General features: G+C 37.9%; 1 protein-coding gene across 18 annotated transcripts in view; it reads right to left on the bottom strand.

Annotated features, from left to right (window-relative positions):
* Positions 1-669: 669 nt before the first annotated feature.
* Positions 670-15,000, bottom strand: part of LOC146487721 (uncharacterized) — a 72,981-nt gene continuing 58,650 nt past the window's right edge. For 7 of the 18 annotated variants that reach the window (XR_014867874.1, XR_014867875.1, XR_014867876.1 and 4 more), the window contains one exon: positions 5,182-5,297. Coding sequence is in view for 3 of the 18 variants with exons in the window: in XM_085126394.1 (XP_084982520.1) it covers positions 2,132-2,194; positions 5,167-5,297; positions 7,727-7,874 (342 nt within the window). In the remaining 15 variants the exon portion in view is untranslated. Of the gene's footprint in view, positions 2,195-5,163; positions 5,298-7,469; positions 7,537-7,726; positions 8,639-10,051; positions 13,151-13,992; positions 14,128-14,428 lie in introns of those variants that run through there. The other 11 variants (XR_014867868.1, XR_014867869.1, XM_085126419.1 and 8 more) reach the window with 11 other exon arrangements.

Below are 15,000 nucleotides of genomic sequence, written 5' to 3'. Positions count from 1 at the left end.
GATGGAGTCCAAATGGGCGGGGGGAGGGGGGGGGGGGGGGAACTGCGTTTTGCACTCGCCCAAGGTCAATAAATCAGTTTGGCCTTTACATCCACAAACTTATTGCCAAAACCTTGGATTAAGTATTTTTGGTTATCTCTGATTTTGTTTTCGTCTATACTTCACCATGAGGAAATCCAAATACAGCATTACAAAGGAACCTCCTTCTTCCTGCTTAAGGTCAGGAGCGGAGTCACAAGCTCATCACTGTGCGAAAGGACACAACGCAGGCTGTACTAACCCACGTGTAGCCATACCAACCCCCCGAAGGAAAACGTTTTTCTTCGGGGGGTGGGTACGGCTACACGTAGGCTAAGGCTGTACCTGTAGACACGAAGTATCTTTCATGTTTTCTTAGGCAATGGCAAAAAATACCCGAAAAAGCAACGAGATCGCTTATACTGCAAATTTCCTATTTACCTTGAACAGGGCAGGAAGGGCTAATTTGAAAAATGGTAGTAATTTGGAAGAAAGTTTATGAAACAGGGTAGACTTGCCAAATCTTTTCCATTTTAAGCATTTTCTGCTCAATTTTCCTCCCATTTTATTCTGCGCCCATGCTCATAAAGCATAATTTAAAGCAAGTCTGCTTTCACTAATAAACCGTACAACAAAAATCCAACTAAACCGTTGCATAATATGGTCTGTTTATTTTATACACAACTGTACAAAATGTCTATTGTAGATTCAACACAGATAGCAATACAGCATTCCCTCCCTCCGTAACATTTACAGCTTTGTGTGCTTACATAAAAACTCGCAAAGAATTGAAATATGTTTTGAGATGGAAACCAAAGAAATCCATAAAATCAATGACTACTTGTTCCTAGTGTATATAAGCCAGGCCAATTTACCAACTGGATTGATAACCATTTCTATTATGCAGCTGCCCTTAGAGGGACTACGAAACAAAATTTATTTTTGCCCAGTTATTAAGTATAACATTTGAAATGTAAGACTCCAAGGTTTCAGATTTCTAGAGTGAAACTTGACGATTTTACAAGTGCTGAAATTTGGACTATTTTGACCCAAAAAATAGTTGTTAAACATGTAATGTTGGGTACAATATGGCGGATAGAGCAAAAGAGAAGCATAGAGGCTAAACAAAACTAGAGAAGGCCAGACAAAACTATTGTCTCCAACCTTGAGTCACAAGAGGAAATTTCACAAAAACTCAACCCAATCTCTCTCTCACTTGTAAAATCGTCACTTTTCACCCTATTCAACTCAAAACTTGGAATCTTACATTTTGTGCATTATAATATTTTGTAACTGCGCAAAAATAAATTCTGCTTCATATGCACTTTAACAATAAATTATCGATGTTTTGGAGGTGGAAATGGGAACAAGCATTACCAAAAAGAACCATCCCAACCCTCTTCTACAAGATTTCACACATGGAAATAACTTGAGTGTCCACTTTTCAGTGAACACACCAAGCATAAAATGGTCCCTTGCTATTGAAAATTCATGCCTGATGAAAATTTATGGAACCTTTGTGTAGTTTTAGACCTAGGTGAAATGAGTTTTGGTTCATGTTACTGGTAACCACTACTATCCATACATTTCTCAAACGATAAGATTATTTCATTTAAAGTCAACTTTCCGTGATGTAAAAATAGGCACCTATTCAACCAGTTTAACCGCCTTAGCCACCAAAGAAATCAACATCTTTTAGGTTACAAAACTCAATGACATTATTCCAGAAAAAAAAAAAACATCTGGTTAACCGCCAAATTATCTTAAAGCAAATTGAAACTGAAAAAGAGCACAGGGAATTTTGGAATTGATCCTTGGGACTTAATAAAAAGGCTAAAACAGTAACCATGCAAGCAAATATCTGAGCTCTGGGAAAAGTAAGAGCAATGATGTTTCACGCACAAATCCACAGTACACAGTTCATGGATTGATGTGTTCTGAAATGTTCATGTAAGCACCAGGTATTATATGCCAACTTTTTCCTGGTGCTTAATTCTATCAAACGTCCACTTCAACAGATAAGACAGTTCATAAATAGAGGAGAATCTCTTCTGCTTGCAGTAATGCTATTTGAGACACCGTTCAAAGTAAACACTTCCTACATAGCCCCCTCTCATTGCCTCCTGAACATTCTGTTCAAACAGCCGCCTGTTGGATCTGAGAACCTCTGCAGCATCTGCAATGAAACAATAAAAAATAAAACAACAGTGAATTTTACGATAACTATCAAAATTCCTGCATGCTGATTGGCTCATAGCCATTGTCTATAAGAGTATTAACAACAGAAATGATGTCAGATGTACAGTAACGTGCCCGCTTTCTGAACAGAAAATATAGCCAAGTCTGCTTGCACTTTTTCCATGTTATTGTAAAAAACAAATCAACAGCCGTTTTCTGCGGTCTGTACTCTTATAGGCCATAAGACGATGCCATAAAATGTTCAAAACTTGGCAGTGGAACATTCCACTTGAGTTTTGAACATTTTATAATGTCATTTTATGGTCTACAAGAGTATTAATCATAGAAAACTGCAATCCATTTGTCAAATACATTAGCGTCCATGACATGGGAGCAACAAGCTCACAATATAAAATAAGCTGTAATTTGGAGTTAAGCCTTCTGAACACTCCTGTATTTACCTGCTGACTTACAAAGGGAGAGACCAAAATGCAGACCTTTAAAACCATGTTTACATCGCAAACCGCAGCCAGTCATGTGACTAGTGCTTGTCGTCACGTTCAAGGTTATTTTTTGTATGCTTTCAACAGCAGCAGGTAGGTTTTTGCAAAGTTATTTACCTCAGTGTTACATGGCCAAGAATTTCTATTATTCCATGCACGAATGTTGCAGATATATATACAAAACAACTGTTTATCATTCATTTCATGCAAACAAAAACATCAAAATGGCAATAATTTTACATTTTTTCCCACTGACCGAAACACCAACACTCAGAGCAAAAAGGACATTCATTATGGCAGCCCCTGCATTTGCTCTTGCTCTCTTCAATTTAAATGCATAAACTGTCACAACTTCTACTGCCAAACTTCAAACCTTAAACCGCAGTTTGTGGTTAGCTGTAAACTTGGTTCTCAAAGCCTCTAATAGCAGAGTGCCTCCCTGGCACCCTTACTATTAATTAACCCTTTAACCCCTAATATCAAAGAACAAATTCTCCTATGTTGTCCCCATACTTTTCTTTTAAAAGTACGGGGGAGAAGATATTAAAATATCAAGAAAATTCACCTTAGGTGATCAATGATATACTTAATGTCATGACCTCATAGGTTGAATAAGCATTAATATTACAGGGAAAATTTGATGCTGATCAATGTTAAGGCTTTACAAAGCAGGGTGCTTATTTCTAATGTACACAAAGCTGTTATTAAGGTTACTAGGTGAAGCCAGCTCCACCAGGAAAGTAGCCAGTTGTAAACAAAACAAAACCTCTAACTCTTGTTGTCTTTTTCGTCATTTTTAAAATCTGAGTGGCTGGCTATCTTCACTGCAGTAACCAGCCATGACAACCTCATTCACAGTGTCTCTTCTCTTGTCATTCCACATTATAGCTACAAGTGTATATAACTGCACTGTCATCTCTCTTCATCAGTCTAGCAGATTATTTTTGTTGCCCAGTATTTGATAAAGGATTTATAGAAACTAATTATGATGTTCTGTTGATTTGACAATGGTTAATAAAACTGAAGTAGAAACTGTGAAGGGACTGTCCACTTTGGGTGGGGAGGTGTCCATTTCATAACCTGAGGTAAAATGTTTTGCTAGGTTTATTTCCATTAATTTAAGAGAATTACAGTATAAGCTCAAGATAATAGAGAGAGTCTCTCATAACAGGAGCTATTTTCAGTGGTTCTCACTCACCACAACTTCAACTCCTTTTGTTAGTAACAGGGTATCTACAGGTAATAGCATAAGGCCACACAACATATTCAAGTTAACTATTTCTGCCAGGGGCACTATCCTCCCTGGTGGGAGGGGGGTACTCAGAGGATTTTTGGGCGGAGGTGTGTCACTGGGTCTCAGTGAAACCCTTGCCATATACCAGGCCATGTTCAGCCGCATTTTGCCACCCTATTCTGCACTAGACACCGTAATACTGTACCTACACTATCCTACACTTGCTATTTTCCAGAACTCTAGAGACCTGTTCCAGATTAAATGTTCCTTGATACGACCCTATTCTACACCCAAATTCCCTGATTTCTAAACCCTAACTTAGATATATAAAACTGTTTGCAAAACATACCCTTCACAGTGGCACATACCTATGTAGTATGCATATGGGAGTACCCCTACCCTCCAACCCCTGGACTAACCTCTTGCCAAAAACTGTTCAAAATCTTAATGAAATCCCTGGCTATACAACACCCACGTGTTTAATGCACTCCTAAACATCTCTAGTAGATTTAAATAATGAATTAACCAATTTATATTGTGCGTGTTCCATGTGAACATCTTGACATGTTCATTACCATCCAAAATTACTACTAAACTATGCTTTAAACTCTATCTGGAAGCTTTTAAAAGGATAAGTTTTAAGAGCAACTTTAAAGGCCTCCAGTAATGTATTCACTGCATGTTTACACAACCATTATCTTGTTTCTAGAGTAGATTGTTGTACTTAATTTGTGTAAGCCTAGGCCTGGTTCAAACGTCTCGCTATTGTGGTGCATGGTGCTTAATCAATTCATTCAAGTCTGCATGAATTGAGGTCAACGTTATAACGACGTTTGAACTGGGATTTAAATTTATAAGATGGACAGAACCTACAAACTAAATATCGAAGAGCCAAACATCAGCACGCCATGAGTAAAAAATGCAGTTTCATTTGCTTTGTCAAGCTTATATAATCTTAATCACATTAATTATAACTTTGTACATTTGGAACATGTACGCGGCTCTTAATCATTAAGTCGCAAAACTGACAACAAATACAAACCATTTTAACCGCTGCTATCACTAGATCAATCTAAAATTTACAGGAATCAACCGATCGAGACGAAACAAGTGCAATACTTAAGTAATACCGGTATTCGAATGATGAAATATGCACGAGAACACTAAATTCTCAATTTAGACCATAAAAACACTCGATTAAAGACTTAAAAAACATTAATACAGAACACTCACCAAAATCTGAGAGGAAAGGCGTTTATTTTGTGCTCCTTTAAACGTAGAGGAACGTACAGAACCGGCACAGGTACAAAGTAATTTTGCAACTCGCGACGCCATCTTGTTTTTGCAGGCAACAACGCGGGCTCCTGAATAGAATCAAATTTATAATAATGAGATTCAGTTGCGCAGTTTCTTCTTGGCTGCTTTGGTGGGTGGAGTGGAGGCCAGGCTCGAGAACCACTGATTTTTTAAAATTTGGGCTCCCGAAGAGATTTTGGACCCAGAAACCATTTACATTACTAAAAAATTCGATTTTAGATAATTTTGAAAGCAAAAACACGTTACTTTTTAACAAGATTAAGAAACACTGAGTTAGTTTGTAAGGAAAATAACTGGCAAACTGTAGAAAACGGATAAGAAAAGATCAATTTTTATTTCTGAGCAACTAAACTCTAAATATCACTGTTGAGTTTCCTTTAGGTGTTAGCCTTCGAAATAGCCAGGTAAGAGCCCTCGCTTTGTCGTCTATTTCACCGCCATTTTGTAAACAAATGTGAAAGGTTTTCCTCTTGAAAGAAATGTGATGGTATATTTCCAGCCTGGTGAATGAATGAGAATGATGTTTATTCATGAAAGTGACGCAGGCATACTCGGAAAAAAGAAATCCGAGTGCTCCTATCAGGGGTCGAACCTAAGACCTTCCGATTACTAGTTCGGATGCTCTACCACTGAGCTACAGGAGACTCGTGGGAGCTAAGGCCATTAAACTAGGTTCATGGGACAAACATCCTGCATACTGCTAGGATTTGAATGTCGAACGTGTGGTATATGAAAGAAATGTGATGGTATATTTCCAGCCTGGTGAATGAATGAGAATGATGTTTATTCATGAAAGTGACGCAGGCATACTCGGAAAAAAGAAATCCGAGTGCTCCTATCAGGAGTCGAACCTAAGACCTTCCGATTACTAGTTCGGATGCTCTACCACTGAGCTACAGGAGACTCGTGGGAGCTAAGGCCATTAAACTAGGTTCATGGGACAAACATCCTGCATACTGCTAGGATTTGAATGTCGAACGTGTGGTATATGAAAGAAATGTGATGGTATATTTCCAGCCTGGTGAATGAATGAGAATGATGTTTATTCATGAAAGTGACGCAGGCATACTCGGAAAAAAGAAATCCGAGTGCTCCTATCAGGAGTCGAACCTAAGACCTTCCGATTACTAGTTCGGATGCTCTACCACTGAGCTACAGGAGACTCGTGGGAGCTAAGGCCATTAAACTAGGTTCATGGGACAAACATCCTGCATACTGCTAGGATTTGAATGTCGAACGTGTGGTATATGAAAGAAATGTGATGGTATATTTCCAGCCTGGTGAATGAATGAGAATGATGTTTATTCATGAAAGTGACGCAGGCATACTCGGAAAAAAGAAATCCGAGTGCTCCTATCAGGAGTCGAACCTAAGACCTTCCGATTACTAGTTCGGATGCTCTACCACTGAGCTACAGGAGACTCGTGGGAGCTAAGGCCATTAAACTAGGTTCATGGTTCGCAAAGTCACATGACATGACGTCACATCTGAAATGATTCTATTGCCTTTCTTAAAAGTAGCACTGTTGCTGTTTATGTTGTTGTTCAGTTTTTGCTAACTAGTTATGTATGAATGAACCCCTTTTCAACGCGTTATACTGTATATTTATTATTCAAGGGTACAAGACCTCTCCTCTAATTTTAATGCGTGCACAAATAATTCTATAAATATTACTAAAACACCAAACTCTTCTTATCACGAAATATAAATACGTCAAACAGTTTGACATTGAAGTTATTTCCGGATAATAACGTGCATTTCAGATACACTGGCTGCAAAAGAAAACCACACTTTGCGCGTACAATATAAAGGTCAATGTTGAGGAAAAGGTTGTTGTTGTACACTCAACCCCTTAGTTTACACACTTGTACACTCAACCCTTTAGTCTAAACACTTGTACACTCAACCCGCTAGTCTACACACTTGTAAACTCAACCCCCTAATCTACACACTTGGTACACCCAACCCCCTAGTCTACACACTTGGTACACCCAACCCCCTAGTCTACACACTTGGTACACTCAACCCCCTAGTCTACACACTTGGTACACCCAACCCCGTAGTCTACACACTTTATACACCCAAACACCTTGTCTACACACTTGGTACACTCACCCCGCTAGTCTACACACTTAGTAAACTCACCCCCTAGTCTACACACTTGGTACACTTACCCCCTAGTCTACACACTTGGTTTACTCAATACCCTAGTCAACACACACATACTCACCTTTGGCAACTTGTGAGGTCTGTGTTTCCATACACCTCTTATGAGGACCCCCCTTTCTATTGGAGGTATGAAAAAAAAAATATGGATGTTTGGTAGCTTATTTGCCCATCTCTTTAAACACTTGATTAGACTTTCAGAAATTTCAATTTTTTTTGTGGGGTCTTAGTTATGAGGACCTGCCCAATACTCAACTTTGAATACTTATGGGTACTACTTGCCATACAATTCTTATGGGGACATACTCACCTAACTTGTGAGGTCTGTGTTTCCATAGTGATACCCTACTTGCGAGGACCACCTCTTCTGATGCAGAAGAAGAAGAAGAAGAAGAAGAAGAAGGCTGTTTGGTTGCTTGTTTGTTATAAGTCAAGACATTTGCTTCCTGGGGTTTCATCAACTCCCCTCTGACTACTTAACGGGAATTTTAATTCTTGCTAAACTTATGGGGACATGATAGTACACGACTACTTATGGGGACTACTTGCCGAACTTATGGGGACATGATACTTACACAACTACTTATGGGGACTACTTGCCAAACTTATGGGGACATGATACTTACACAACTACTTATGGGGACTACTTGCCAAACTTATGGGGACATGATACTTACACGACTACTTATGGAGACTACTTGCCAAACTTATAAGAGGACGTGCCAATAAACAACTACTTCTACTAATGGGATTATTTGCCATAGCTGAGCTATTGATTTTCTTCATTGAAGGGCACGTGTTTGCATGGAAACCAACCTATATTGTCTCTTTGTGTCTGTTTGAAAGGCCAATAAGGTTGAAGATGATACCAAGGTTCTGATATTATGCAATTGTATAATTTTTCACTCTATTTCAGCCACATCCCATCTCATAATCACAAGAAATCTGATTATCTGAACAAAATAACAAAAAAATGCTACATTTAGTTTGCATTGGAAACATCGACACTTGATTTTGAACACATGAGGAGCACAATAATAATAGACTGTTGGGTCAAAGGGGGGAGGAAGATGCATTACAAATATAGGGACCATGGAATAAACTAATATTGGAAAGAGTGATATACTTACTGACAATAATAATAATAATAATGATGATGATGATGATGATCATGATTACCTATCACTGGATGAGGCTGAGTATGACCCGAAGAATTATAAAGATTGAGGAGTTTTCCAGTACAAATCCTTCTAATCTTACTTTTGAGATATGTGGATAAAAATTTACGGGTAATTAACCTACTTTAAATATGCTCTCTCAGTTCCTAAGACCTTGTAACAAAACTTTCCAAAGGAGAACTGTTTTTGATCGGAAAGTTGATCATGTGACCAGCTACTGCAAAAGGCCTATTAGTGACAATTTATACTTTCTTATAGCTGCCTTAGCACATTCCTTCACTTCAAATCGATTGTCCGCCCAGCCCTAGCTTCGCGAGGTTTTGAGAGTCACGTATTTGTAGTATATTTTAAACTTTAAAAAGATTAGGTTTTAAGATTCTTGGAAAAAGGAAAACTGTAATACATTTGGTTGAAACACCAATTTGTTTATGAGAGAATTTCTAAAGACTTTATATCTGAACAAAAAAAGCAATGAGATAGGATTCCCTTTCCTACAGTGTGCACGGCCGGTGAGACCAGTTCCTAGACGCTGCCTTCCTTTGAGACCATCATAGGTAATCCAATGTGGATCATCAGAGGCGCGCAGCCTGTCATGGGAGAATTTTGGGGGGCTTTGGTAGAATCTAATATGGCGGCCAAGCTCTTTCTGGAAAATCCTCCTTCTGATCAAATAAGCCAGTTTTTCGAGGAGTACATGTCTTGTACAGAAAACGGCACGGAGTTGAGGGATATTTCATGCTTTTTTGCTGAGTTCGAAGCAGCAGTAGGAGTCATCGAAGAGAAATACAACGTTTAGTGGTCGAAATCCAGACTTGCAAAAGTTGATTCCCATCCAAGGAATGGTCAAAAAGGACACTGAAAAAGCTTCACGAAAACGTAATTAGAAGACTGCGCTCAAAACCAACTTTAGCGACACCATGGAGAGGAGATTTCACTATGAACATTTCCTGAGAAGTTTTTGATTTGATTTACCATAAAATTGTTAAGTCCAACATTATTAAACAACTTTGGCCATCAGTCAAGAGAGAAAACCAGCCTGTACTGACATTGGAATCACGGACAGGAAAAAGGCAGTATTTTGTTTTTAACAAAATGAATCAAGGTGGTATTCTTATTAGCCGTAATCACCTCTTAAAGAAGTGTTTGGGAAACTGTGCTGGCGGTGTTCATGCAGTTGAGAGATGTGAAGTGGTTGTTTGCAGGGAAAAACCTATGAGATTTAAATATCATCACAGCACAGAAGTTTTGTCTTTCATTATGGTAATTGGAATTCGGCGTTCCACAACACTTATTAATGGGTACAATACAAGCAATTATGACTTGCTACCAAAATCAGTTATCTGCATGGAGCATTTGCTTTATAGCCTGTGAACAGGCTCCCAAGTGGGGTATAGGGTGAAAAGAAAAATCGGCGAGCCGGGCGGGCGGAGCACGGTATGGGGCGAGGAAGAGCTCGATTTTCATCTTTGCCATAGACCCCACTTGGGAGCCTGTTCACAGGTTATTGCTTTAGAATCCAGGAATTATTTCTTAGTGCTGAGGAACATCCCTGCAGTTCCAATATCCATAATGAAATGGTGAAGTAACTGAAGAACTGAAAGTGGCACTATCTTAAACCATACAACTTCTTTTTATGTTTTGCACAGTTCAATAACCTGATCGTCACCCTTTTTTCAGGGAACTGTATTAAAAATAAACATAACATATCAATGCCTGGGGATGGTCTTGTTACTTATCTCATGACAGAGGCAGCTATTCTTTGACCTCCATCTCTTTCTCCTTCCCATTGGGTTTCATTGCAGATTTTGCATTTTAAAAGTTAGGTTTTCTCAGAGTAGGTCATGTTTAGTTTACAGGGTGCCATAACACCCTGGGGCCAACTCACCACTAAAAGCTGAAAGATTCGAGGTTGTGGTAATAGAATTCAGCCCAATGAGATTTAAATATCTTAAGAACTGAAAAATCTGTCTGTGAGTTTTCACAGCTACTGGAATTGACTGAAATTGACTGAAATTGTACTGTTTCATTCAATGGGGGATCAGATTGCAACAATACGCTGTCTCAGTACACTCAGTCTTGATTATTACAGTTTTTTCATGGTCATACCGTTGAGCTTTTGATGTGCAGGAGTATGTAGGAAGAAGTCGTCTGTCATTGTGGTTCCAGTTGCTATTACAATTTAATTAATTGTGAATGTTCCACTGCAGGAGACTAACATTATTGTCTAATATAAATACATTGTATGAACAGACTTTATGTTCCAACATCCACAACATATGTTCCCCTGTTAAGAAAAGTTTATTTACAGTGGACGACTCTACACTTAGACAACAGAAGATCCATAACCAGGATTAACAGTAAAAAAAAGTGAATGTCCTCTGGTGAAAACATTTGTACAAAAAAACTAAGCTTTGAACAACTTGAAACTTTTCTGCCCCATTGTCCAATGGGCCCAAATTGTTAAATTCTGGTTTAAAAAAATTCAAAAATGTAAGTTTAGAGAAAAATTTAGTCTTGTTGCCCACTCCAATATTAAAGGGGTAGGATACATGAGCAGTCATGACACCTGCATGTTGTAGTTTAAATCTGTCATGATCAGATTTTTGTATTTCCAATTTTATGCTGGGAGGTTTCAATTTCAGAGATGCAATTATGACCAGGCTGATTACCGAAGTTTGTGCCGTGTTGCGTAAAACTATGGGCACTCCCTTCTAATATCACAGCAAGCTGGCAAAATGCACTGCTTCCATTGTTTTTAAAACCACACCCATTTTAAATTCTTGTGCAAAAAATACAAAATGTATGTTTAGAGAAAAAAGTCTTGTTGCCAACTACAACATTAAGGGGGTAGGATAGGTGAGCAGTCATGACACCTGCATGTTGTAGTTTAAATCTGTCATGATCAGATTTTTGTATTTCCAATTTTATGCTGGGAGGTTTCAATTTCAGAAATGCAATTATGACCAGGCTGATTATTGAAGTTTGTGCCGTGTTGCGTAAAACTATGGGCACTCCCTTCCAACATCACAGCAAGCTGGCAAAATGAACCACTTCCATACCCATTTTTAACTCGTAAATGCGAGCATGCACAATGAACGAGTGATAGCAATGGTGGGTTTTTCACTAGGTTGGTTGGCTGATTCGGCTGTTGACTTTCAAGCATGTGCAGTGAAAGTGCGGTGTCTTGAATTCAATCAGTGAAGTGTCGGCATGAACTTTGAATAAAAAAAGAAGTGAAAATTTGTTTCACAGCGCATCAAAATAATCTTATTCAATCTGTAGATAAAAATTTGACAATTATTTTAATGCAAGAATGGAGATTTTTCATTTAATATGAGCAAAGTTATAAGTTTTTCCACAAAGTGCGGCGTCTTAAATTGAATGAGTGAAGTGTCTGCATGAACTTTGAATAAAAAACACCCGAAAATTTGTTCCAAGGCGCATCAGAATAACCTTATACAATATGTAGGGAATAAGTTTAGAATCATTTTTATAGTACACATATAGTTATTTCTCGTTACATGATCAGGCAAAGATATGACTTCTTTTAGCTTTCAAGGTAGTGTATGTAGCCATCTTAATTTCAATTAAAATACTGATGCGTCATCTGCATTCACGAGTTGGCTCACAGGAGACTTTGATTTAAAGATAAATTATTTCAAATGTTGTTAACACTTCGATAATCTGATCAATTTACATGATTTTGAGGACACCACAGTGGTTTTCTATGGATATTTTAAAACCAAAACCAGTCTTTAACATGTTTATTAAACCTGCTGTTACAATTACACTGTAATGGTATGTCTAGAGTTAAACAACTGGAAATGTTTAATAGTTGGTGTTGTGGAATACCAAATTGGCATAAGCTTCAGCAGAACAAAATTACACCGATTGCTAATCATGTAGCAACTTTATTTTGAAACGCGAACTAGAAGCAACTGTAATACATGTAGCTTGTTTAGCAGACAGAGATACACAGAAGGTTTTGTTTTCTGGATTTGTCCTACCACCGAGCAGCAATTCTTAGTGATTTTTGTCAAGCAGCTGCAATACCGATTTGATAAATTTTGGAAGCTGCAAATGCAAATTTTCTGTAAAATCATATACCGGCCGCCTTGAATGAACTTCTACATGGTTCATAAAGAGAGAGCTCACGCTTCAGTGAAAGCTACCAATTGTAACCTTAAGTATCATTATTGGCTAATGCTTGTTTTCTGAAGGCTGCACTGGTCGCTTAGGAGAAAAGGGCCAGTTGGTTATTCAAAAAAGTGGTGCCATCGCTTAGGGTAGATGTCACTTAAAGGATCTTTTTAACACAGGGCTTATAATATGTCACAGATTTCACAATGATGGTCACTTTTAGGAGTGATCACAAACAGTGCTTTGTGTAGTTCTGTATTGGCAAAGTCATGCTGCTCACATACATAATAATTTTTAGGTCAACTTACTCTAAGAGCTCTGAACTCCACAGTCTTGATATGGAATCACATCCTCAACATGAATACTGTTATTTGGATCCTTGGAACAAACTTTCTTTTTGGCAAGCAGTTGAGGCTCTAAAAAGAGATAGAGAATCACACCGGAAATTAACTTACCCTATAAATCCCCCTACTGGATGGGGAATTGCAGAAAAACAACTCATGCTTATATGCATCTCATGAATAAACAAGAAAATAACAGTAGAGCATATCTTGTTATGTTCTTTTTACATGTAAGCACAGAATCAATTTTCCACAATCCCACACCTCCTTCTCTTAGGGACTTGACCAATTACAAAAGAAGAAAAAAAGAAACCTTACTAGAGACCCAATAAATTTTTAGTAACGATTAGGCTTACAAGTTAGGTGACATAACTTATTCAACACATTCCACCATTAGCCATTAGCAATGTAAGTAAGCAAACCACTGCCATAACTTACACTCTTTATTCTTCAAACCTTATTAACATTATAATAACTTCCACTTGGCATCACTTGGCATGCATTTAAAAACCATCCCACCGGAATTCTTCATATATTGACAACTTACAGTGTAGGTCCAGTAGTTAGAAGTTACATTGTCTAATTCCAGACATGTAAAATCAGCTAGATCAAGAGGATTGTCACCTCCAAACAACTTATTAAATATTCTTTTATTATATTATATAACTACTGCTGGGAGACTGGGGGTAAAATAAAACTGTGCTCTGCATGCATGTCTAATTTGGAGACTCAGGACCCCATACCAAAGAAAAACATTTTAGATGTGCTGATGTGCTCATTTCCCTACCATGTGATGTCACAAAAACCAGAGACATAATTGAACCTTTTAAGTGGTGGATATGTGATATTAAAACTGGCATGCACATTTTTAAAAGTGCACTTGAATTCTAATTTAAGCATGCCTTTATAATCCATACCTATTGAGCACGCACCTTTTCCAGGGATGGAACAGCTTAGAAGAGCAGGATAAGTGGAACTTGCAGAATAATAATTTATCTCAGACTGAGAACCTTCACTTTCATACCCACACTGGCACTATCAGAAACAAGATCCTATCAAAAACCAATTAAAACAAACATTGTCAACATACATGGCACTGTAAAGATGGTGGGTTTGATGGTTGGGCTTGATAGAGTTTCTGCCTCTCTCATTCAGTACTTCTCTTGAACATTTCGCCTTCAGTCAGCTTCAAAAGGCTAAGCACAAGATTTTAAAGAGATCTACATGTATACAGTATTTGATACATATTACAATGCATCAACAATCTCAGGGACAATCTGGCTTTTTAATACCAATTCACTAAACCACTTAAATCTGAAAATGTTACAAAATGACAGTACACACTGCCCTTACCAGATCATTAAAAAAGCCATGCATTTTCCTTTCCTTGAATTTGACTCCTAAACTTTGTTCCTGAAGAAAGATATGGTAATTAATATAAGTGTAATTCCTTTTTGTTTCATGTCATTTGATGTTTGTTTGTTTGTTTGTTGTCGTTTGTTTCATTTAATGTCGCACCTGAGGATTGCTGAGACACAGTCAAGGTCTTTTTCCATATCAAATCAACCGTGATCATTTGGATTGTTTTCTTTTATTCAATCCCTTCAAAGTTAGAGTTTTTTTTTTGAGGTTCTACCACAGTACGTACCATCAAATGCTGCTCTTTGCAACTGGATTCCAGGGATTTTAACCTGAAATATGCATACTGGCAGCTGCATGCGATGCATTTGGCGTTGTTACTAAAACAAGGAATGACCTAAAATGATCTAAAATAAGTCCAAAATGTCTTAAAATGATCTGAATGAAATGAAACCAAGATAAAATGAATAAAATTACAGAATTACAGAACTGAGTGCTTACCAAACTAAAGGCTGATATCAGGAAGCTGCTGTGAACTGCCGGAAAGACCGAAGAAGACTTGAAAA

This window comes from Pavona decussata, unplaced genomic scaffold (genome assembly GCF_977016875.1).
Source record: "Pavona decussata unplaced genomic scaffold, jaPavDecu1.1 SCAFFOLD_13, whole genome shotgun sequence".
In the NCBI taxonomy this organism is placed as follows: Eukaryota; Metazoa; Cnidaria; class Anthozoa; order Scleractinia; family Agariciidae; genus Pavona; species Pavona decussata.
This window is presented reverse-complemented; position numbering and strand designations above follow the sequence as displayed.